The sequence below is a fragment of the Clavelina lepadiformis genome, chromosome 6, assembly GCF_947623445.1.
Source record: "Clavelina lepadiformis chromosome 6, kaClaLepa1.1, whole genome shotgun sequence".
In the NCBI taxonomy this organism is placed as follows: domain Eukaryota; kingdom Metazoa; phylum Chordata; class Ascidiacea; order Aplousobranchia; family Clavelinidae; genus Clavelina; species Clavelina lepadiformis.
In genome coordinates this window covers 18310259-18334660 of record NC_135245.1, presented here as the reverse complement: position 1 = coordinate 18334660, position 24402 = coordinate 18310259, and the positions used below count along the sequence as shown (strand labels likewise).

The 24402-nt window shown below is 35.3% G+C and overlaps 4 protein-coding genes and 1 long non-coding RNA gene across 5 annotated transcripts; 3 read left to right on the top strand and 2 right to left on the bottom strand.

Moving 5' to 3' along the window:
* Positions 1 to 2262: 2262 nt before the first annotated feature.
* LOC143462258 (choline/ethanolamine transporter flvcr2a-like) lies at positions 2263 to 7134 on the top strand. Its single transcript, XM_076960340.1, has 11 exons — positions 2263 to 2744; positions 2865 to 2986; positions 3387 to 3528; positions 3760 to 3921; positions 3992 to 4059; positions 4331 to 4434; positions 5325 to 5435; positions 5616 to 5721; positions 5945 to 6053; positions 6122 to 6174; positions 6375 to 7134. Exons 1-11 carry the CDS (start codon positions 2297 to 2299, stop codon positions 6531 to 6533), a joined length of 1584 nt encoding a protein of 527 aa, XP_076816455.1. The 5' UTR covers positions 2263 to 2296; the 3' UTR covers positions 6534 to 7134.
* Positions 7135 to 10154: 3020 nt separating this feature from the next.
* On the top strand, positions 10155 to 11829 carry LOC143462892 (RNA polymerase-associated protein RTF1 homolog). The gene has a single exon (XM_076961200.1). The coding sequence runs from the start codon at positions 10215 to 10217 to the stop codon at positions 11751 to 11753; it is 1539 nt and encodes a 512-aa protein (XP_076817315.1). The 5' UTR covers positions 10155 to 10214; the 3' UTR covers positions 11754 to 11829.
* A 1964-nt stretch (positions 11830 to 13793) lies between these two features.
* On the bottom strand, positions 13794 to 15689 carry LOC143462629 (RNA polymerase-associated protein RTF1 homolog). Its single transcript, XM_076960856.1, has one exon. The coding sequence runs from the start codon at positions 15607 to 15609 to the stop codon at positions 13852 to 13854; it is 1758 nt and encodes a 585-aa protein (XP_076816971.1). The 5' UTR covers positions 15610 to 15689; the 3' UTR covers positions 13794 to 13851.
* Positions 15690 to 17889: 2200 nt separating this feature from the next.
* Positions 17890 to 18962, top strand: LOC143463486 (uncharacterized). Its single transcript, XR_013118316.1, has 3 exons — positions 17890 to 18062; positions 18194 to 18410; positions 18878 to 18962. It is a non-coding gene; the product is annotated as an uncharacterized LOC143463486 (long non-coding RNA).
* A 473-nt stretch (positions 18963 to 19435) lies between these two features.
* LOC143462364 (antizyme inhibitor 2-like) lies at positions 19436 to 23282 on the bottom strand. Its single transcript, XM_076960498.1, has 10 exons — positions 23078 to 23282; positions 22440 to 22613; positions 22059 to 22231; positions 21742 to 21876; positions 21441 to 21606; positions 21034 to 21175; positions 20592 to 20683; positions 20337 to 20466; positions 19847 to 19934; positions 19436 to 19734 (listed from the first exon to the last, which is right to left on the bottom strand). Exons 1-10 carry the CDS (start codon positions 23237 to 23239, stop codon positions 19662 to 19664), a joined length of 1335 nt encoding a protein of 444 aa, XP_076816613.1. The 5' UTR covers positions 23240 to 23282; the 3' UTR covers positions 19436 to 19661.
* Positions 23283 to 24402: the final 1120 nt, after the last annotated feature.

Sequence of the window (24402 nt, the reverse complement as noted above, 5' to 3'; positions counted from 1 at the left end):
TTGCAATCACCATGACTACCGTAGTACGGTCGTGCCACTGTCTATACTCTATAACTTTCCGTCTGCGCACTTCTCGCGCAGAAGTTCGAGCTTATAAAACGTGGTGCGATGTGGCGGAAATATACGACAAAAAAAAGCATGAACATTTCAAAGCGTGTGAACGAGAAAAACAGTGTGTTTGCAATGCAGATTACATTCAGTTAAAGCTGGAAACAGTTTCTTGGAGTTTCTTGGAAACGACCTGGTAACGTACTAAAAGGAGTTTTCACACGAAGTTATTCAGAGCAAGTTTTCAAATATACCAACGATAATTGCAGTGTTCTGAAAAAGCAAGTTCATAAACTCCAATCAATAACTGGAAAACTCTTTCCCAAGAATGATGTGGTGGTATTAAAAGTTTAAAACTCCAATCACTAACTGGAAAACTCATTTCCAAGAATGACGTAATGGTATTAAATTGACTGGAAAGCTCTTTTCCAAGAATGACGTAATGGTATTAAATATGCCACCCAGGCGCTACAAATGGATCCGAGTTGCGCGCGAGCCGGTTGAAAATGTATCCGTGTATCTGGTTTTCTAGCTATCTCGTACACGAATGAACGAGGTCTTTTCCGCTTCATCAATGAAATGCGTGATTTTCACTTAACGGAGTGACAGTCAAAAGGTCTGTGCAATAATTAAGCACATTGCTCGAGCCCCGGTTACTGAGCTAGCCTTTGAGCAAGTTCCGATTGTCACAAATTTTTATTTGTTTATTTTGTCGTATTGCTCGAATTTAGGACTGTCCTCCTGGTCCACTGAACAGTAGCAAGCGTCGTTAATATCTTGCCCCAGGGCATTACAACGGTAACGCCACTAGGTGTCGAACACAAAACTTGGGTTGCGTTATTGCAAGTTCAGTGCTCTGAGCACTCGGGTACCCAGCCGCCAAATAGGTGACAACTAAGGTTTTATAGCACAAGAAACTAAGGGTCACGTTAAATTATACTTCTACAAATCTGTCGTCATTTGGCTGGTACCCATATCAATGAAATAACCTAAGTGCAGAAATTGTCCGCCATACAGCCATACACTTGTAGTTAAGTAAAGTATAGATGTGATAGTACACTATCACATGTAGCCTATATAGGCTAGACTGCAATCTACATTAATAACAATTGGTTTGACGCTATTCAGTTGTTTGTGCTCGCCTGTTTAAACGCAGCACTGCTGTCAGATGTTTTTGAAAAACCGAACCGGAACGGGACTTCAATATAGTAAATTAATCCGTACTCAAACCGAAACTGGATATGAACCCTTTAAGAGGAGGGGCAAAAACCCGAACAGGCGTCGAACCTTTTTGGGCCACAACCAATTTTCAAAGCGTTAACTTTGTCAAAGAGCTATTGAAAAAGTGCTTATTATTTTTAAATTTAGAAATCTTAAATCGAAAAATACTTTATAATTCCTTGAGCTAACCAAGTGCTCTACTTGGGCAGAGTGGTTGAAGAAATTAAAAAAGCAAATAACTGTCACATTTACTCGAGTTAAGTCACGTCACCAAAATATGAGACTCGCGTTTATACAACACGGCCAAAAGCGGGTTGTTTATTCTCTCTAATTAGCGCAATTTTCCTTTAACCCACGGAACTTACGTAATACCATAATTGCTATCCGTTGTTTCCTTTATTGCACCAGTAAATGAACTGTGGGTATAGATCAAAAATTGTAGCAAGCCACTTGCGACGGTTAGGCATAATCTAAAATTATGTATAGCATCATAGATATAGCCATGACTCAGTCTTCTGACTGACTAACAAAGAGTATGAGGTAGACTTAGAGTCACACTCGCAAAAAAGTTATTCAACTCGAGCCGCACGTCAAGTTATTAACACTTTAAAACACAAGTCAAATCGAGTCGTTTGGATCTAGATCAAGTCAGTTACCTGTATTATGTAGTAAATCGAAAGAGTGTATTCAGCTTCTAGCTGTGTAATTAGCTTTCGAAATGACTAGAAAATCGGTTGGTTATGGTTTGACGTTTGTTTTGAAGATGAGTCCGAAATTCGACCACTATTTTACAGACCAAAACTATTGAATATTTTATTAGTAAAATGCTTAGGCTAAATAAAAATAAAACATTTGAAAAATTACAAAAAATCGCTGTTGGTATAAGAACTTCTTTTTGTGAAATCATTTTGAACTGGCCATCTTAAGTCTGTTAAATATCTTCATAAGCTGACCAAAGCAACTGTGTTTTGACTTGTTGCTGTTTGTAGTGGACTGGTGTAAAGCTATTGTAGGCGATAACATTAATATGGATGCATTAAATGATGGCTGCGTTTTCACAAAATGCGAAAAGTCTGGTTCAAAGTTAAAAGAAAATGGTCACAGTGAAGTTGTTATTTTAGACAAAAGCAACGATTATGGAAATGTTCCACCAACCACTCGTCTTTCCAAACGTCGTTTTCTGATTCTTGGAAGTTTTTGTTTGTATTCCATGTCCGTTGCTTTCCAATGGATTGAATATGCCATAATCACCAACATTGTATTGAAGTATTATGAGGGTGCAACAGAATTAGCTATTGCATGGACCTCAATGAGTTATCTGTTGTCTTCAATTCCGCTCATGTTTGTTGCAACTTGGATGTTGGATAATTGGGGTTTGCGCAAAGTTCTTCTCTTTGGAGCGACATTAAATGCTGTTGGATCGCTCATCAAAATTGGAAGTGTTTCTCCTAACCTTTTTGTTGTTTCATTTCTAGGTAATCATGTAGTCTAATTATCAGATTTATGTATTTGATGACATCATGTATAACAGATTATTATTTTAACTTATCTGGATTTTAATTGTCAACATTTCATTGTTCACAAATATATTTCAGGGCAGACTATTTCAGCGTGTGCAGAAGCCTTTGTATTGGAGATTCCTCCCAAAATTGCTTCCCTCTGGTTTGGGCCATCTGAGGTTTCCACGGCAACAGCAATTGGTGTTTTTGGAAATCAAGTTTGTCTAAATCCGCTTTCAAGTTTTTCTTTGCTATTAAATACCTGACCTACAGTATATATAAGCCTACTTTTAAATATCAGCAAAATGTCATATAAATCGATTCATTGTATATCCTGACAGGTTGTTTGAGATTAACACAATCAGCTGTGTTTTAATTAATGTTGATGAATTATGTGCCACGTTGTTCATTTTTGCTTTATTTTTTTAATTTGGTTTATCTTCGCTTTCTGGGATCAACAAAGTGTAATATTTGAAGGGTATATTGTATGTCAGATGGTTCACTTTAAGTTAGTACATTGAGTAAAACTTTTTTCAAATTTCTCTTCATTTCACTGACATTGCTTAATCTCTAAAGCACTTAGTGATTTTGAATTTGTAAAAAACTTATTTCGCGTAGCTTGGTTGTGCTCTTGGGTTCTTAATACCTCCCAAACTTGTACCCAACTCAGACAACCTCGATGAAATTGGAGCAGGGTTTCGTGTTTTGTTCATTTCCTCTGCAGTTGTTTGCACCGGAGCTCTCCTTTTGATGTTCATTGGTAAAGTGTAATATGTTGATTTGCTTCCATATGAAATTGATTGGTGGTTGAGTAATTGCTTATGTTAACAATGTGTTATGAATTAGTATTATCAATTATCAATTAGTAAAATTCAATACCTATTGATGTGACATTTTTGTGCTGAATAATAAAAATCTATTTAATTCTTGGACTAAAATTTTTTTCCTAAGTACTACGACAGCAAATGCTGTAATACTTGCGCTTTTTCAGTGATTAGAGATGAGCCCAAAACCCCACCAAGCATCGCAAGAGCTCTTTCAGTTGTGGCAGAAAACAAAGAGAAAGCTGAGAACTCACCGATGAAAAGTTACTTGAGATCAATTGGAGTTTTGATGAAAAATGTTCCGTATCTTCTTCTATTCTTAACTTATGGTAATTGATGTCAGTTTCATTGCGTTGCAACCAACATTTTGTCTTTAATTGTTTTCTTTTTTTCTTAAAGGTATCAACACTGGAACTTACTATGCGATTGGAACGCTTCTTAACCCTATCATGCTCAACTACCACGAGGTAGCCTAATCTTTGGCTTTTAATCTGAAGAATTTCTCCGCACCGTTAATGACGTTGTGGAGAACCAAAACGTTTCAACCCAAGAACTATTCAATCTACAGACTTTGGCTAGGCTAGGTCGTCCTGGGTTTAGTCGTTCTACGTTTAATTGACTCGGGTTGAATCGTTCGTGAATTGAATTCACCTGGAACCAGTCTAAGATCTGCTTTTCATTCAAAACCAGTTCTCGACAACGGCATTAAATATATGTTAAGTTTTCGTGTTATTTTAGGACGCCGAGCAACAAATAGGAGAGATAGGACTCACAATGGTTGTGGCGGGACTTGTTGGGTCAGTTCTATGCGGATATTTTCTTGATAAAACCAAATTATACAAGTGAGTATTATATTGGCTGCTCTTGGTATACGCCTAAGCCCTAATGGAAACCCAATAGTTTTAAATATTAAGTCTAGAATTGGTATAACATTATAATAATTGCACAAAGCAAAATTGTGCTGTAATAATTTATCTGCGTCAAATGTTATCTGGTCCCATGTTAAGATAATTCCCCCAATAATTAACTGATTAGACGCATAAGTTTTAGAAACTTAAACAAGCATCATCTACGGGGCAGCTAATCATGTTGTTGTCATTAAAATCGTTTAAATCAATTAACTTACGTCGTATCATATCATTAAAAATCGAAAAGACAACAAAAAAATGGTATTCCTACAAATTTAAAACTGATATTAATAACGTAAACCAAATATTAATTCTTTGCAAATCAGCTCCCTTCAAAACTTTGCTTCGTGATATATTTTTACCAAAACCTTCCGTTTAGAATATAAATTGAAAAATAACACTGACTTTCCGAAAATGAAAGCTAAATTTTAATTTTTGTTTTGGTGCCAAGCAGCACGGAGCAAAAGGTAATCACATCGCTCGCATTGGCCTAAGCCGACCTTGACAGTAAGTAATTTAACCCTAAGATGAACATCATCTTATCAAGCAGTCGTTAGGCTTGCTGTATATTTGCATTTAATTTGTCGTTTCTTGCGTTGGTTTTTCAGTTTGGTAAAGACTCCTTCAATTTGCTATGGTGTTGTTTTGGACCATTTCACCCCAAAGAACGTGCTTAAAATAAGTAATGTAATTCCCAATGAAATAGTTTTTAACAAAACTTTTCCAAAAAAGACAAGTGTTGCTCATGTGGCACACGGTTTAAGCCCGTGCAAAATTAACCCACGTGGCAATTAAGTCTAACGCATATTTCATTATATTTTAAGACCAACGACGGTAGTCACCTATGTTCTTTCGATGGCGTTCATGTTCGTATTCACTTTCACACTTCAGCTTAAGATTCTTTGGCTTGATTATCTTTCCATTGGTTTACTCGGGTGAGAAATTCATTTTGAAGAACACTGCGTATAAGAGTAGCACGAAAACTAATGATTTTGAGTGTCCGGTAGACACACTATGGCATTCTTGCTTTGAGTTTATGTAAACTATTTGATAAACGTCAACGGTTATGATAGAATTTGCATAAGTTCGCAGAATCTCAACTTCTTTATGTTTAGCTTTTTCATGACTGGCTACCTTCCGATCGGCTTCGAATTTGCAGCGGAAATTACGTATCCTGTATCGGAAGCAACCTCATCCGGTTTACTGAACGTATCGGCACAGGTAGGCTACATCCTGTCTAATTAACAATAGACACACCATTAGTTTTACAGTAGCGTGTATGCACCATTACTCGTGGTTCTACGAGTAGGGTTACCTTAAGACTGAAGACGTATTGACCATAGTATTGTATTGATTACGGTATAGCTTGCTCAAGCGCATAATGTCGGCGTTCGTTTGTTTGTTTGTTTGTTTGATGTTTTAAACAGTGTTTTTTAAATTTTAGTTCTTCGGCATTTTATTCACAATCATTGCCCAAGAACTTTTAAAGCTTGGCAGTCTTGCTGCTAATTTATTCATGGCCATCGCTCTATTGATGGGAGCAGTTTTAACAGGTAAACAGTAAAAGGTTTTGTTTTCTTTTGCGACTCGTAACATTTATTACTTGATTTTCTCTTCTCAGCGTTGATAAGAGCCGATTTGAAACGAAAGGCGGCCAACGAAACCAACAGAAGAGTAAGTAATATGAAGTTTAGTTTCTAATGCACACTGTCCTCGTTTCCTTCACATAAATTCGCTATGTTTTGGTTGTTTTACTACTACATGACGTGGATGTTTATCAAATAAGTTTCAAATACGACTGACGACAATATTGGCCTGACATTTCAAATATGTGTTACATATCATTGTCTAGCGGTCGTTTGAATATATATTAGGTGTTGGGCGAGGAAAAGATGGCGCTCGCCGACGTGAAGTTAATACCTTCCAACCATAACCACAATCACAACAACAACAACAGTGAAAATGAAGGTGAGGATTTTGAAGATAAGGAGAAATTGGTCCGTCTTGCATCTGCTTCCTCTAGCTTGGTTTAAAATTCTTTAAAAGTGATATTCAAATGTTTACAACTGTGTAGTACGTTTTGCAAAGTTATCCAAAATGTTAATCAGCGAAAGTGTTAAAGGTTGTTTTATCAGCCAATATGCACCATTTCAGCGCTGAAACGTTTATGCTCGTAGTTCCAAGATACTTCTCGTCAAGTGAACTGTGAGATTGTCCATTTTTTTGCACATTGGTTGGTGCGTAATAACTGATATACTGATAAAATTGTGTATTAGCAGATCCGGTGTATATGTTTTCCATACTTCGTTTCCTTTTAATGGTGGTAAAGACATTGTTAATATTTAGATTTTTTTACTGTGGCGAAGTCTTACTGCAGGGGAATCCCGTGTTGTAGAGAGATGTCTGTTTTGTTTTCTGCAAATGTTTTCGAATTTACAGGATATTGAAAATACGTCTTCGCTTATACAATGCTGGTGTTTTGTAAATTGGCTTTGGCATTAAAGTAAGTCACAAAAATCTTTATTTCTCTTGACTTGCATAAGACCTTTCACCAACGTTGGATACAATTTGCTTTGAGATAAGTAAAATAATATAATGAAGATGCATTAGGATGATCCATTGGGTTTTTCATATACACACGTTTAAATTGCTCAAAGCGATCTGTCATAACAATTTGCGTATGAATTTACTTAAAACTGTAACTTTTGGTAATCAGTCATATTGGAATCAGCTTGTTGAAAATCGTACAAAATTTTAAAAGTAAAAACTATAGCTAAGTAGGTAATGCACCAAGTTGACATGAGTTCACCTGAGGTTTACTCTTTAACCAACACTATCTGCGATTTATTCCAATTAATTTATAATTGACTTAGCAGTAAATGTTAAACGTTGTGTTTTGTTTAAAGTTAGCGAATTTGAGTTATGATCGACGGCTTACTTACGCGAGAGCTCTAGTTTTTGGCATATTACCCATTAATTTATTTTGTCCTCGAGGAAAAATATTACACAACCGCAAAATGACCGTTCCAAGTCGAATATAACACAAACAGAGTTCATTTTGCCGAAGTATTACTGCCTGCAATGAAGTGGGAGGAATTAGCGTGTAGAAAAAAATTGATTGGAATAACTTAGTTTGAGAGAGCAGAGTCACATGTATAAGTTACTTTGATTAACCTATTTATTGTAACTTATTACATAAAGGACGTGCAAAGTATCTCAAACGTATTTTTTTTGCTTATAACTTGTATTCGAAAAGTTCAACAATTAAGTGAGATTAAAAGGGAATTAGCAGAAATTTTGTCAAACCGATTTGTTTAAATTACATATTTGCAAGCACCTCGAAAATAAATTTACCTCACTTAAAAGGTAAATTATTGAGTAACTAATAGACTTACACATGCGTCGTGAGCCAAGGGAACTAATCACGAACCACACGCAAATAGCATTCCACGTTGAACTAAGGTGACGATCACTGCATATTTGTTGTATAGTTTTCAAAGAATGCGTTTGACACACTAATCACGCTAAAAACCTCATTCGAAATATGGCATTTGGAAAAATTGATTTCAATTTGGGTACAATTTGACAACTAACTGTAAGACTATTACGTTCAAGGCTGATTATGGTTTGATCTTGTTAAAATTGGTTTTCGGCTACTTCATTGGTTTCGTTTGAAAAGTATCGGAAATTTTGCCGTCTTTTGTCAAGCTTTTTTTTCAATTACACTATTCTAAAAGATGTTCAAGGCTCATCGATCTTGTATAATTCTTTTTCAGCCCTTTTCCGTTTTATGTCAAGCTTTTGTTTTGTCCAGTCGCAAAGACAGAAGGAAAGAAAATAGCGGCGATGTATGAGAGCAGATAACCAAGTTCTTGTACAAACAAACGAACTTATTACGGGGGCGATGCATGGTTTAGAAAGAAAAGCTATTGTCGTAAAGCTTGGAACTCATGCATACCAACAAAAGGCAAGTTATAAATGTGACACAAAGTAGGCCTAAGTGCTTTGTGATTTCATACTTATAACAGCTCTTCTAAATTCCTTTACTAGAAATTAGAGTAAGATATCTTGTCCTGTACGTTTTAACTTTAGGTATTACTTCGGTTTGATGAAGAGGTGCCACACTTTTTGGGTGCCATAGTTTAGAATACAGTGAAACAACAACAACAATTTAACAGAAAAATTGTAAAATATTGAAATCAAACCCGATGCATTGCAAAAGCAAAACTGTAGAAATGCAACCAAAATTCAATTCAATTGTAATAAAACAGCTGATATTCGAATTGAGGAATAAAATTATTTTTGGTTAATTATCCAATTATGGGCATTTTCACTTGATGCTCGTTGTCACTTTTTCTACCATCGGTCTATCTTTCGTAACGATTAATAGTAATTCGTCTTTATCGTCGCTGAAGCAGCGTCATATCTTCCAAAGGCTTAATCTGGTTGTTTTAAGAATTTTGTTGACAAAAATTTCCTTGCGTGGTTGGAATACCGTTCTAAATTTGATAAGACCTACGCTAATAATATCATCTTATCTGACCTGAGTAGTTTTCAGATCGAAGTTTATTTGTACTTGCGCCGATGTAATCGTTCTTCACCCCTTCCTGACTGCGCCGTAATTATCCGTTATCGCCGTACTTGTTGGTAAAACCTTGCGGACAACGTCGTCTTATCTTCTTTTAAACGCAGGTGGATAACATTTATTCATGTTACAACAGTAAACGTCTCACAATATAAATTATTCTGCTGCACACACAGAGTGCTTCACACATTTTTACAAGGCAGCTTAGCAACTTACCAGACAAGGAAAGTTACTCTAGGTGAGCATAATAATGCAATTGTAATAGATTTGCTAAAGGAAACGATGTTGAGTTGAAAGTTGGTGTTGTGTTTGAAGTAATGACTCTCGTTTCACGCATAAAGTAGATTTTTACCCATTGGCGTTCTTTATTAATTTGTTCTTAATCTCTTCTTAAACTTCTCATTTAGTTTCATTTTTCTCATTTCATGGTTTCAAATTGTTGTTGAAGTTTAAGTTTCAAACCCGCAAGCAAACAACTTTTCGTCTGTCATTTGCTGGTTGTAGCCCATTTGTCTCGCCCAAAACTAAGCGATTGATATTTGAAGCCAGGACAGCAGCTTCCATGTAAATCAGGAACCCGATTAGTGTAGGCAGCAAGATTAGTTTGCGCTTGTGGCAAAATATTTGACTGACATTACTCAGCTTTTAAATTGTAAACTTTACATTACTTTGTCAGTTTTTTATTCTTTTTTATTGGACGAGTGACTGCAAGATAAAAGATTTGCTAATAATAACCGGCGCTATGCTATAATTAGCAGGAATAAATCAATTCAAGTCTGTAAATGAACAAATCAATAGAGCTTTCGAGAGTTAAAATCTGCTAACTTGTCAAAACTCTTTCTGTCTGTCTGTAAGGTTAAATTCGCGGAGTTTTCACGCAGCAAAGATTCTTCAAATTTATTACAGTAATTAATACTGCAATACTGAAAAATATTTTGCATGAATTGTCCAATAAATTGATGTCTGTTGCTTATTTATCATTTAATTTCTAAAAATATCTTAAAAAGGGAAGCAAATTCGTTTATGAGGTTTGTGTTTGAAAACATTTGCTTCTTCATTTACAGCGAATACAAAGTGTTTGTTACAAATAGATATCCTGCTTCATAGCATTGAATTTATTGTCGACAAGATGAACAACAAACGAAAGAATCGCGACTTTTGTGAGTCGAATAAAACTGATGTGGGCAATTTTACTCAAGAACGTCAATGTCTTGCAGCAAAGCGTCCAAGAAGTGGCATCACTTCATCGAAACCCGAAATGCAGACATCGACAATTAACTCCTTCGATGAAGGAGCACTCGGAAAAGAATTTTATGACGGTTACGATACCGATCTGACGGATCTGATCGGACATGCGATGGATCGTCGCCGATTGCAGAACATGACGGAAAAAGAACGCGAGCAGGAATTTTACAAAAGATTAGAACGACGAGAAACTTTGCAAAAACGAATCGAAATCGAGAAGAAGCTTCGACTCGCAAAGCAACAAAGGAAAGAAGAAAAACACCAACAGAAGAAGAAACCAAAAACATCCATCGCTAGTTTTTCATCTTCATCCTCCCAGACAGACCCTTCTAATAAACGAAGAATCATTGAAAAGAAGGAAAGAAACAGAAACCTGGACAATCTAAAAGTTGAAAGACAACGAAAGAAGAACAAAGTGGCAAAGAGGAAATTGCAAGTCAGTGATGTCTCCTCGGATGATGATGAAGCTTCATTGTGGAGGAGTCGATTTGTCATGAAACAGACAAAGACAAGCATCAGACACCAGCATCACACATCAGACAAAGATGGTCGAGCAAACAATGTCAAAAGACAACCTTTACTTATCAAGGACAAGCTATCAACTATTCGATTGTCAAGATTCAATTTGGAAAACTGGATCCATCTTCCTTTTTTCAAACAAACCGTTTTGGGATGCTACGTCCGCGTTTCGACAGGCGAAGAAGAAGGCAGACCGGTTTATGGATTGGCCGAAATAGTCGATGTTGTTGAAAATACCACAACTTTCCAGTTTGGAAACGTTGATCCAAAACTGGGTTTCCAACTGAAGCACGGACAACACACGCACGTCATCAATCTTAAATTCATATCCAACTCCGATTTTACGGATTCCGAGTTCTTGAAGTGGAAGAAAGCGATGGAAGAAGCGGGCGAGCCTCTTCCGAGCTTGGATGACATCGCAAAGAAGCAAGCGGCGATCAACAAAGCACAATCATACAAAATCACAGACACAGATATTGATCGCATCGTAAAAGAAAACGGTCGATCCCGAAAGACTCCGATTAATTATGCAAAGAGGAAGATCGACCTCCTGAGACAGAAGGAAATAGCTCGGTCTAGGGGTGATACTAATGGAGTCAGTCGTCTGTCTAAACTCTTAGATAATTTGGAAGAGCGCGCGACTTACCTGTATAATAAGAGACAAGGACATTTACTCGGGGTCGCTTACTTAAATGAATGCATTAAATCGGACAACTTACAGAAGATGGAAGCTGGCAAGGAAGAATGGAGAACTCTGCGAAACACCGAGACCGACCGAGACAAGATGCCAAACTCCGCTGCAAAACCCAAAGCACCTAAAGTAAATCCGCTGAGTATTAAATCGGTCACACCCCGTCGTTCTCTTACTCTGGCTGAATATAAAAAGCGCAGGGGTTTGATATAAACACTAACTTGTCGCTCAAGTCGTTGTGTATTGTCAATCTGTCAGCCATTGTTTTTCATATAAGATTTATTGCTGTGTTTAATGAGCTGATATTTGTCTGCGTTGTTTTTACAAGAATCGTTGATTGAAATAAAAAAATGAGTACAAAATTTCTTTGCTACAGTGTATGCAAGTTTTGTCAAACAAAAGGATATTAAAATGAGTAGTTATTATTTTTTTAGTATTTAACAGCGCTATCATGGCTCAGGTTATGTGATGTAGGTTATGTAGATGAATTTTCAACTGCGGTTCTGGTAAATTCGGTAATTTCATAAATGTAATTGTTACATCTCAGTCACATTCACAAACTAATTTAGTTGTAACTTGGTTGTCATGGTGGATTTTTTACAATAAATCTAAAACGGAAAGTCTTGGTGTGACAGCGCTATTTTGAAATCATACTGCACTAAGTCCACGAGGAACATTGTTTACTTTCAGACGGGCTCGATGTTTTATAGAGCTTTAACCCTCTGTATGGGTTCAAAAATTTAAAAATTGATTTGGAAAATTCAGTTTGATTGCTTTGCGACATTTTCTTTGCAAAATGATTAAACCCACAATAATATGTTGTAAATATTTGAAAAGAAACACTAATATTTTTGCCACATTATCTTTTACAACGTTATTTTTAAGCGCTGCAATTTTCTCTTGTTGTCATTTCCGCCACTTCAAAAAATACCTGAGACAGAGTACTTAGGTGCAAACATTCTAATTGTGAACGTTTCGAATCTAAACTGACTCATTGTTACATTTGAAAGATGAATTAAAATTTAAAACAATAAAAGACGCTTCAATACTTTGTACTGTAATATTTTTATTCATTTAATTTTGAATTTAAAATATTGAAATTCAATTTATATGAAAGTAACTGTCTGTAATCTAAACAATGACAAACATCGATCACAATACACGTTGCATGTCTTTATAACAAAAAATTTACCAACTCCACTGTTTAGCTTCGTCCAAGCCTAAGGAAGAGATTTTCTGTTCATTATTTTCCGTTTTTTATTCATTCGTTCCGCCAAAAAAAAAATTGATAATGGATGTTCCAGGCTAGGCCTAGCCTGGATTGGCGGCGCTTAATACAGGTCACCTTTAGTGGTGACAGGATCGAGAACATGACTTTGAATGCTGCTTAGGAAAGATTGCAAATAGGCATAGATTGTATTTGTAACGAAATGTTTACTTATGTGGTTGTGCACTTGTATACCGGTAGACCCGAAAATACGCGACATCTTATTATCCATATATCAAGTTACATTATGCTGGTTGTCTTAATTTGTAAACCCTTTCATGTGAGATCCGTTTTCTCTGCTGCGTTTTTGTCTGCTTACTTCGAATTTGCGCTTCGTGTGTGTATGAAATTATATCTTGGTATAACGGAACCTACAACGTAAACTTTATTGAAATAAATTTATTTATCAAAATAATCTAAATTGGCAAGTTTTAATTGGTAGCAGGCCTACTTTATATAGTATCTAAATTTCACTTTTTCACTCTTGATTTATCCTCTTGAAAGGAAGTCAAAGCTTTCTCTACAATTCCTGTTGTAGCAAAACTGCTCGTTGAACAGCGAATGCTGAATCTGAAAATGTTGCAGAACTCAACGTCGATAACACGTAAACACCAAGAACAAAGTTACAAAAGCTTATAAGTTTAAAAGAGTGATTAATTTGCTTTAAAGGAGCTGTCAACTATTCTATATCGTTTTCAGGGTGTGACTTTCTCTACTCTATTTATTGTAGAAAACTTCACAGTGACGACCAAGTTACTTTTAGTTTTGTATGTGAGTCAGCCTTAAAGTTGCGAATCCAACAACACTGCAGTTGAGAATCCGTGCTATCAACTCATATCACAACTAACTTATAAACTGCGCTATTACAGTCTAAAATGTTAACTAACAATAGCATCTCAATTTTTTCTTATTTTGTTTGATAAAACTTTTATTTCAATCAACGATTCTTGTAAAATAAATTTTTGTAAAATTGTAAAATCGTTCTTGTAAAACCGGTCAATTTATCTTACAAATAGACAGCGATGCAACCGAAAACTTGAATGTTTATATCAAATTCCAGCGCTTTTTATATTCAGCCATGTTAAACGAACGACGGGGAGTGTTCGAAACAATACTCGTTGGATTAACTTTGAGTGCCTCAATTTTTACGTCAGCTGAAAGCATCTTCAGGTCAATGTTTAATTCAAAATCGTGCACATAGTAAAAGAATTCCAACACGTTCTTTGCTTGAATGGTTGCAATGGGCGTCTTGCTTATTTCAGGTTCAAAATTACTTTCTGTCGAGCTGATGCTGTAACGTTTATCTATTTTCCGGAGGAGGTTTTGCATCGGCTTCCCATCTTCTGTGTTGCAAACGACAAATGGTTTGCATCTTTTCCTTGTACACGGGTCGGCCTCAATGTTTTGCAGAGTTTTCCACTCTTCCTTGCAAGCTTTCACCTTCCGCAAGTTGTCCGTTTTAATGCCTTTGTGCTTGTAACTGACCGCGAGTATATGTTTCTGTTTCTTAGTATGCAGGTAAGTCGGGCGTCCTATCAGTTCATCTAAGAGTTTAGTCAGACGAATCACCTCATCAGTATCACCTCTAGACCGAGCCATTTTTTGCTGCATCAGGAGTTCGATCTTCTTCATTTGAAAGTCAAACTTAGGCTTTCGGGATCGACTCTTTTCTTTTACGTTGCGATCAATATCTGTGTCGGTGATTTTGTATGATTGAGCTTTGTTGATCGCCGCTTGCTTCTTTGTGATGTCATCGAAGTTCGGAAGAGGCTCGCCCGCTTCTTCCATCGCTTGCTTCCACTTCAAGAACTCGGAATCCGTAAAATCGGAATTGGACATGAATTTGAGATTGATGAAGCGCGTGTGCTGACCGTGTTTCAGACCAAAACTCAGATTTGTTCCATTCTTACCAAGCTGGTACGTTGGGGCAGTTTCAACAACATCGATTATTTCGGCCATTAGATAAAGTGGCCTGCCTTCTTCTTCGCTGATCGCAACGCGGACGTAGCATCCCAAAACGGTTTCATTGAAAAAAGGAAGATGGGTCCATTTTTCCAAATTGAATCTTGACAATCGAATAGTTGATAGCTTGTCCTTGCTAAGCAAAGGTTGTCTTTTGACATTGTTTGCTCGACCATCTTTGTCTGATGGTTGAGCAACTTCTTCATCAAAACCAGTATCGGAACAACAGGACACGGTGACGGCAGATCGGCTCCTGGACATCGACATTTCATCATCATCATTATGAGAGTAGACATCGCTGACTTGCAATTTCTGCTTTGCCGCTTTGTTCTTCTTTCTTTGTCTTTCCGCTTTCAGATTGTCTAGGTTTCTGTTTCTTTGTTTCTTTCTAGTGACTCCTTTCCTATTAGAAGGATCTGGCAAGATGTATGAAAAACTAGCGATGGATGTATTTGGCTTCTTCTGATGATGATGTTTTTCTTCTTTCCTTTGTTGCTTTGCGAGTCGAAGCTTCTTCTCGATTTCGATTCGTTTTTGCAAAGTTTCTCGTCGTTCTAATCTGTTGTAAAATTCCTGCTCGCGTTCTTTTTCCGTCATGTTCTGCAATCGGCGACGATTCATCGCATCTCCGATCAGATCCGAATCGTAACCGTCATCAAATTCTTTTATGAGTGCTTCTTCGTCGAGAGACTTTGTTGTCGATGTCTGTGTTTTGGTTTTCGATGAAGCGATGCCGCTCTGTGGATGCTTTGCTGCAGGACAGTGACGTACTTGAGCTAACCTGTCGCTTCCAGTTTCATCTGACTCAGAAAAGTCATGTTTCTTCGGTTTTCTGTTCATTTCGTCGACCGATAAATTCAATGCTTTGAACAGTTAAAACAGTTTCAACGCTAAAACAGTTTTGTAATAAAAACTTACTACTCGCTGTAAAAGAAAAAGAAAATGTTGGTCGTTGAACAAGACTTTTGAATCGGTTTGTTTTTAGTTTTAATACATTTTATAAAAATGAAATGATATATCAGACGACAATTTATTGCATATATTACATAAAATATATTTTAGACTAACAGTTTTAATTATCTTGTTGAATTAAAAGAATATTTTCTGCCTGAAAACTAAGTTTACAGACAGACAGATTGGGCAAGTTGACAAGCTTTATTTCTCGCAAAAGCTGCATTAATTCGTGGTTCCAATATTACGAAATAATACGACCGATCAAGCCTTGCCAAACATAGGCTATAAAATGTTCAATTCTGACCGAATTTACAGAAATAATGTGACATTTTGCAGAATCTTAATATTTATCACACACTTTCTTTAAGCTGTTTTCTATGTTAAGATTGGTCTTGCTTTTATACAGTAGATGCATTTCATGTACAAGCTGGCAATAAAAGGATAAAATCGTTTACAGTGAGCCGAGTAAGTTTAAGCAACAATTCAGCGTAAATGCAATCTACGATTCCTACACGCAGACCGTGTCCTACTCCTAGTCCGGGGACACCACCGGAAAAGTTTGATTTTACTTGGTTTAAAACGGATTAAAATTTGTAAAAAAAATTTTCCTTCACAAAGTTACTGTTTGAGACTTTTAGGTGAATTTATTATCAGTCTATAGCCACCTAAGTTTTACTCCATGTCCCAGAATCTCATATACCCTTCATATGTTTGTTGCTATAGAGCAATACAGATTTAGAGGTTCACCAGCAAACAACACAATCTTTTCTTAGTTTTGAAATGATGTTAGGAAAGCAATCTTAAATTAGCAGTAGCAGCCTATACAGTTAATAAGCATGAATCAGTGAATGACTCCTGTTCTGAATAACTGCAACTATAAGTTAACGATAATAAGAAGAATACTCATATCTAATATTGTTAACATCGCGCATACAAACAGGGAGTCCCTTCCTCGCTCAATTCACCTTGAAGCCTCTACTGACCGAGATGAAATAAACTGAAACTTTTCGTGAAAGAATGCTTTAAATTTATCAATAATACCAATGCGCCAATGAAACGCTACTAAATGCTGACGTGAAATAAAATGACTGAATGAAATAAAACTTATCACTTGAAACGCAGCACCAACTTTTGCTTCCTTTGTCTGACCTCATTATTATGCTCACCTAAAATCACTATTTTTGTCTTGTAAGTTGCTAAGTTGCAAATGATTGTGAAGCGCAGACATTTCAAACGTTTAAGGCTGCAAAGAAATCAAAAACGTGATCACCCGCCTTCGTTTAACAGCAGATAAGAAATAGATAAGACGCGAAGCCGATAAAGTTTGAAGAACAATTGCATCGATGCAGCTACAAATAAGCTTCGATCTGAAAACTGCACAGGCTAAGATAGGATGATATCATGACTGTAAATCGAAGCAGATTTAGAATAATGTGCTATCTACGCAATGAAACCTGTGTGGAGAAAATGCTGAACGGAATAGATACAATCGCGATGACGTAACGCTGCTTTCGCGATGACAAAAACGAAACAGTATAGTTTTGAGGAATGTTTTCCTTAGCATTATATAATATTTTAAAATCACCTACGATAAAGATAAAATTCGCCACAAAGACAAACGAATCATGGCGACGTGTTGAAAAGAATTGCTGCATGTTGGTAGGTTTTTTACTTATTCTAAAAAGCGGAAACATCTTTTGTACTTCCACGTAATTTCGCTTGTGCTTTTCAGGCAATGAGCAATTAAAGAAAATGCGAAATAATGATTAGGACATGAAGCGCGTGTTCTACGTGGAAAAGAAGTTAACCATCGCTCAACAATTACAAGTCATTTTAGTCAGAATGTGTTTAACTTAACTTGTGATATCGTATAGTTTAGGAATTGCTTGGTGTTTTACTGAAAAAAGATGAATGGATTTGTTTGAAGGATATAGGACTTTATAAAACGTTTCCTAAAAACGTTCATTTTTTCCTGTTTTCTTAGAAACCATTCTTTTAACATACATTTGATTTAATGCGTGTGTGAGTAAAATAAATGCGTTAATAAATCAACCAAACAGTCAAAATATAGTGCATCGTTAAAAATAAGGATAAAAATGTATTGAGCTGTATGAAATATTCCAGAACTGAAATTTGTAACAAATGTTGTGTATTTCCAGTTTCGTTTTGAGTATTGTGGTTCCCTGCAACAATGGCTGACAGTGATATGACAGAAGCAATACTTGAAATAGAGAGAACAGTGAAAAAGAAAGTAGCAGCTGATGAATCTGAACAAAAGAAGGGAATTGAAGAAAAGGCAGCCGGGTGTTCCCCTCAACAAGTACCGGAATGGCAACCCGGTACTGTAAATGCAATATTGTTGTAATAATGTTATTGTTATTGAAAAATGAATAATTTCTTCAATGATTACATAATAAATACATAAAATGATTTATGTTTTACATTGTACTCTTCATTAAATTGTTCTAAGAATTTCTTGAAAAGGATTCTTTGATGATGAGGTAGCTCTTTAAATATTACTACCCAAGGAGAAAGGAGGATACGATTTAAACAAAGAAGCGTTGGATAAAATATTTCATCATCTGGATGTCAAAGAAAATCCTGTGATAGTTGTTTCCGTAATTGGACCCATGAGAAGTGGAAAATCTTTTCTTCTCAATCTTCTGATTCATTATTTAAACTCAGAGGTTTTTTTATTAATTAAATTATTATTTTTTATTAATTAATTAATTAATTTTTAATTGACTTATAATTAATTTATTATTCAAGTCATGTTTAGCCGCTAAATGTTCCACACTGTGTTAAACAAACTACAATACGGGATGAAGGTTTAGATCTATATGCAGATGTAGCCACAGTTTAAAACTTCAGGCTACACGTAGATATAGATTCTGATTTTTTGCACAGGAGGTGCTTATGAATGTGTAACCTGTCATTTTGCTTTGACTTCATCTTTGCAACAGATGTAGTTTTCACTGATCGTTTATCTTAAATAAAGTGTTATTAACGTTATATTATTAGTATATATTAATTAAATTATGTTAAACATTAATATAAATTAATAATAATAATACTAATTTAATGATCTTAGTTAATGAAACATTGATATCATAATATTGGTATATAAATAAATTTTAAGATTATTTTGTTTCAGGTTAAAGGCAAGTTTCCTTCTGAAGAGAAAGTTCTACAATATTTCAAATCGACAGAAGATTATGAAGGACAAATAAAAGGAATCAGTGTGTGGAGTCAACCTTTCCTGCTCTTTAAAGAAGACCAGTTAAAGGTAAATGAAACTTACTGTGCGCTGTATATCAAAAGTCTTTGATTACAGTTATATGCAAGAGAAGGGTCTCCACCTGATATAGCTTTGCGCTGTGGTGTAACAATGCTATAAGTACAGTAGTGTTTTATTAAACAAACCTAGTCTATTCACAACCCCAATGGCGGTGTTTACATACTGTAGAAGCAAGCGAAATAAAACTAATGGAATGTTCCGGATAACAATTTTAGTTTTTCAATTTTAAATTTAATTTTAGTTCAAAATTGGTTTATTTTCTTTTTTTGTTTTATTGACCATTCCAAAATATCGCAAAGTCGAAATCGAACTATTTAGAAGCTTTTTCAAATAAAATCATAAATTTGTACAAACGTCCGCTTTCAAGAAGCTTTCTCTGCTTAAATTTAAAAACAGCAAAAACTTTAAACACAAACGTATTTCACATTATCAAGTCATAAATACAGAGCATTGCATTAACAGAATAAAACTTAAAGCATTGTATTTTATTGAAACACGACGACAAAATTCCATTAACTATATAATTTTGTAGTTCTATTTAAATTTTTTAATTACAACAGAAGGAAATTATTACAACCTAAGGAAAAGTAATCAGTGTTCTTTCCGAGTTGCAGTCAGTACCGTGGTGTTATGAAACAATTCATAAACAAATTGTCTCATAAACATTCTTTGTAATATCTTGTTTGATTTTCGAAAGATTGCAGAACTTTTCCCTGAATAAAAATATACAAAGCAGACGTAAACAAACAATATCAAATATTGTGAAACAAACACGACTTGCCTTTACCTGAGGGCAAGTTTGTGACATTTCAAAACTTAGCTTACCAGTCAGAAATCCGAATGAAGTATTTTGCTTTGTAAGTTACAAATCCATTGAACCCATAAGAGACGAGAACAGTGTAAGCGCCCATATCTGGAAAACATGTTACTTGACAAAGTGTCATGGTACAGTTTTTATTCTTGGATTGAGTAAATCATTAAACAATTAGAACAAGGCCATGATTTCTCACGGTTAAAATTTTAATATGGGACAAATTTCTGTTTAGTTCACACGTGTTTTAATGGAAGATTCTTTATTTTATTTGATAATTTTATGATGGTGTTGCCAACTTGATCAAGAGAAAAACAAACTGAATTAGGCATCGTTTATCTTACTCCAGAACTTTGCCATGTTTCAAACACAAATCCCATATATTCGGGACCAAATGTTTGTTGGGCAACGTATGACCAGTATATATTGACACAATATTTCTTGTGTGTAACATTTTAAGTGATGTGTGTTATTTAATTATAAACAGCATAAAACAAAGCCTACTTTCCCATATTAACCATTCCCCAACTTTAAGTTCTCTGATCATGACGCTTTCGTTGATAATGTCTGCTCCATCGCAACTTATTCCGTAAACTGTGCTTGATAGTGGTTTATTTTCGTCGTCAACAACATCCTCGAAAAGGAAAACATGTATCACAAATTTAATAGAAGTAAATTTTGCATTTGTTTATATCTTTGTATATTATTTTACTTAAAAAATACTTTATAAAATTTTCTATGAACTATAAAATCTTTTACCTCAAGAGGTTTCGGACAACATGATTTTTGCTCCCATAAAAGCGAGTTAAAAGCACTATACACTCCATCGCCAATAAAATAAGCAAATTTATCTTCAAAAATGAAACATTGATAAATTTAGAGGAGTTATAAATACATTTACTGTACCAAAGTATTGCAATTATCACAACAAGTGCAAACATAACCTGCCAATGCTATATTCATAAAACTGACAGGTTTCGCACATTCACAATGCATTCTCTTTCAGTGGTGTATGCATGAAAACAAAAAAATTAAAGTAAAATAAGTTCTTAAAGCTGACTTAAATAAAAAAACATAGCAAACAACCTCATGGCGCACAATATTATCGTGTTTCATGAATATATTTTTCAGGTTGAAATTTCATCTTTGTGCCATGCAGTATAAGATACTTCGATCATCTAGCGTTTAAATTTTATAATACCTTCCAGTTTCTTTTTTCCGACAACATTGGTCACGAGGCTAAAAGCAGAATCAACAAAATATCTTCCAGGTTCAGCAATAATTCTCACTTCATTATCGTCAGGAAAATGTTCATTCAAAGCATGGTGGATGACTTTTGACGACTTACAGTATAGGTAACATACAATATAAACATTTTTTGTAAAACCGTATAAGGGATTGAAATATATTGAAATGCGTTCTACAGTAACTGGTACTGTACAGTAGACCTTTAAAATTTTAACTTCGTAAACCTGTCAAATACAGCAAACAACGTTGCTGCATCCAAAGAATATAAACATTGTAATTTGGCTTAAACTCCAATCTTGATTTTGTAATTCAAAATATCAGAAAATTTCAAGTTTTCTAAAAAGTATTACTTTGTCTAACCTCGGAAAATGCGACTGGTACATCTTCAGAACCTGGAAAACCGCCGCCAATATCCAACACATTAAACTTAAATCCAACGGTTTTTGCAAAGTTAAACAATATTTTGGCGTCATCAATTGCTTTCTGGTAAGTCTTAGCGTTTTTACATCCGGAGCCAACATGGAAACTAAATTAAATTTTAATAGATAGTGATTTACAAACATTGCAATAATCAAATAAAGCGAGCGATAAGTTTAGAAACAAGCGCAAAAATACCGATCTTGTATGTTCCATTTTTTGCAGCTGATATTTCTATACGTACCATATTCCAACCATGTTTAGTTCCATTTGCTTTGCTTGTGCAATCAACTTCTTTGCTTGCTTTACGTCAACTCCAAATTTATCTCCAAACGGATAATCAGAAGTTTCGTCGTCACATTTAGTCCTCAGGAGAAGTCTGAAATTATTTTTATGGCTTAATCCCATATGCGCACAAGCAAAGAAGCAAGATTTCTAAACACGCGTAAAGAATGATACTTAATGACAAAACACTTGCAGCACTACGTCACCAGATATGTCGTACAACTTTTGTATTTAAGTTGATCTGCAAAAAAAATGTTTCAAAAACAATTTCCGCACTTAGCATCTGGATAAATTCCTTTGATCTTTTCAAGTTCGTAAACGCTATCCAACGTCATTAAAGATACTTGATTCTCCTTGGCATATTCAAGATGTGTGAGAAACTTTTGAGTATGAGCATAGACTATCTTCCTAGGGTCAACCCCACATTCTAAAGCTAATGCAATTTCGTTCTGAAAAAGAATAAAAGTTTGTTTAAAACTTGGATCTAGAAAACTTCTCAGCGCCGCTTATTATATTTTATATTTCACTGTGAACAAAGGTTTTAGTTTTTGAAATTAAAGGTTAATTTCAAGAAAAGCATTAAATGTGTAATAGGCCTAAACAATGGATTAAACGACACAAGATTATGACACAAGACACAAGTTATAGTTCTTATACCCGACTTGCACAGTCAAATCCAGCACCAAGAGCGGCTAAAAACCGGACGACAGGTTGTGCGTAGTTGCACTTTATCGCGTAAAATGGTTCGACTCGTGGTAAATGTTCTTTCCATTTCTTCCACTTTTTAAGCACGTCACCCAAATCTCCGAGGAAAAAAGAGTCGTCCCAATCCTAACAAATAGTTTGTTTTCTAAATACTATAACCACTAAAGAAAACAGCTGGCATAGGCCTAGTACTTGTGAACGCATAAAAACTTGCAAAACGTATGTGTACGTCCTAATCTTAAATTCCAAAATCATCTTCTTGTTAAAGTTCGGTGGAAATTTTATCGACTTGTTTCCGTGTAAGTTATGCAGGTTTAACAACAGGCTGTTTTAACGTAAAAATGGCGTCAAAATGATAGCTTATTTAACTACTTCATATAGTTGTTCTGAATTATGTAGCTCTTTTGTAAAAAAATATGCATAGCTATAACGTAACAGATGCATTTTTGGTAAATTTACCTGGAAAAACTGTTAAGTGTTTAATTCTGTTTGAATTCCTAATTCTTAATCTAGAATTAGATTAAAAAGTAGGATACCAGCATGTCAATAAAACAATTAAAATACGTATTGACTTGCTGTTTTCTACTCACATTCGACTGATTTTGCAAAAAATCACGAACCACCTCTTTTTCCGTTGTTGAATTTTCAACTAAACTTATGTCTTGATTGTTCGGTATGAAAATGGGTGCATTAATAATTTTAAAACTATCTGTTTTTTCGGAACTCATTTTGAAATATAGAATTCTTTTCATAAAAGTTTACTTCTACTGGGCTGCAAAAACTACAATAACTGCAGTAACATTATAACATAGCAAATGTTTGTTAAATATTAACAATTAATAGAGCAAACAGTCGTCTTCCAACCCATTAAAACCTGATACAAGTCGCGGAACCCTTAGTTTATTTTTCTACACTACACTACACTGTTGGCCGTTTGAACACGAACGCATTCTCAACGTTGTCGACGCTGCGTTTGCTGTTTACTTGGTTTTGCAATTCAAGTAAACAGACAGAGGCCAGTTACTCAACTATGGCACCAAAGCAAGTAAAGATTAGTTTGCAAAGCGCCAACTAGCATCAACCACAAATCTGTTACAGTAATTTTAAACTGTGCCGGACGTATTATATATTAATGGATGGGTTTAAAGTGACTTGTCTTAGACCCTAGCGCGTGCTTTCCTGAGGCAAATTTGTTTGATATTCGTTTTATGATGCTACATTCTGATGACCAATGTAGGTGTATAGGTGGATTAATATCAGAAGTTTACTTCGGAATTAATCTTTTAGGTTATTTTTGTCTCGAGTTATTTAACGTACTTTTTTACCGATTAGTTTAATCCGAATAAGTTAGACCTAAATGTTACCAGAAATCTATAAATTTTTAGGTTGGGAATTTCCACTATATTCTTGCAAAAGGCGATGTAGTCGTATTTATTTGAGAGACTCAATGTGAATTTCACTTGTTTCAAGGTTTTACTGATTACGCAATACGTGTACACTTAGTGGATTTTGTATGTTTTTTTAAATATCCGCTATATTTCGCCATCAGTCCGGTAACACAAATGCGAACATAGATGTGCATTGCATTTCAGGCCCTGATTAATTATTATACATGCAAGCCTTCACATACACACTGTACAAATGCACTTTATACAAGTTATGTTTGCTGTAAATGCTTTGTGTTTACTACGATAACCTCATTTACAGTTTAACAATAATTTGGGTTTCTTGCTAGTTATATCGGTTTGTGAGTGGCAATAATGATATACCTTTATAGGCATAGCGGGGTTAATTGTTTTAGGTTGGCCTAAAGCTCATGGCTTTAGTCGTTCGTTTAGAACTCCTCGTCTGTTTTACTTTTGACTCCGTTGTTTATGCTATCAATGATCATTTCTTTAAGTTAAGTCATCATCTT

Bases quoted from the DNA above. Each gene is read 5' to 3' on its own strand.
- LOC143462258 (XM_076960340.1), top strand. From the start codon at position 2,297: ATGGATGCATTAAATGATGGCTGCGTTTTCACAAAATGCGAAAAGTCT. The intron at 2,745-2,864 runs GTAATCATGTAG...AATATATTTCAG, and splicing joins TTTTGTTGTTTCATTTCTAG to GGCAGACTATTTCAGCGTGT. The intron at 5,722-5,944 runs GTAGGCTACATC...TTTAAATTTTAG, and splicing joins TACTGAACGTATCGGCACAG to TTCTTCGGCATTTTATTCAC.
- LOC143462892 (XM_076961200.1), top strand. From the start codon at position 10,215: ATGAACAACAAACGAAAGAATCGCGACTTTTGTGAGTCGAATAAAACT.
- LOC143462629 (XM_076960856.1), bottom strand. From the start codon at position 15,609: ATGAACAGAAAACCGAAGAAACATGACTTTTCTGAGTCAGATGAAACT.
- LOC143462364 (XM_076960498.1), bottom strand. From the start codon at position 23,239: ATGAAAAGAATTCTATATTTCAAAATGAGTTCCGAAAAAACAGATAGT. The intron at 22,232-22,439 runs GTATAAGAACTA...ATTCTTTTTCAG, and splicing joins GATTTGACTGTGCAAGTCGG to AACGAAATTGCATTAGCTTT. The intron at 19,935-20,336 runs GTAGGCTTTGTT...CATGTTTTCCAG, and splicing joins GGAATGGTTAATATGGGAAA to ATATGGGCGCTTACACTGTT.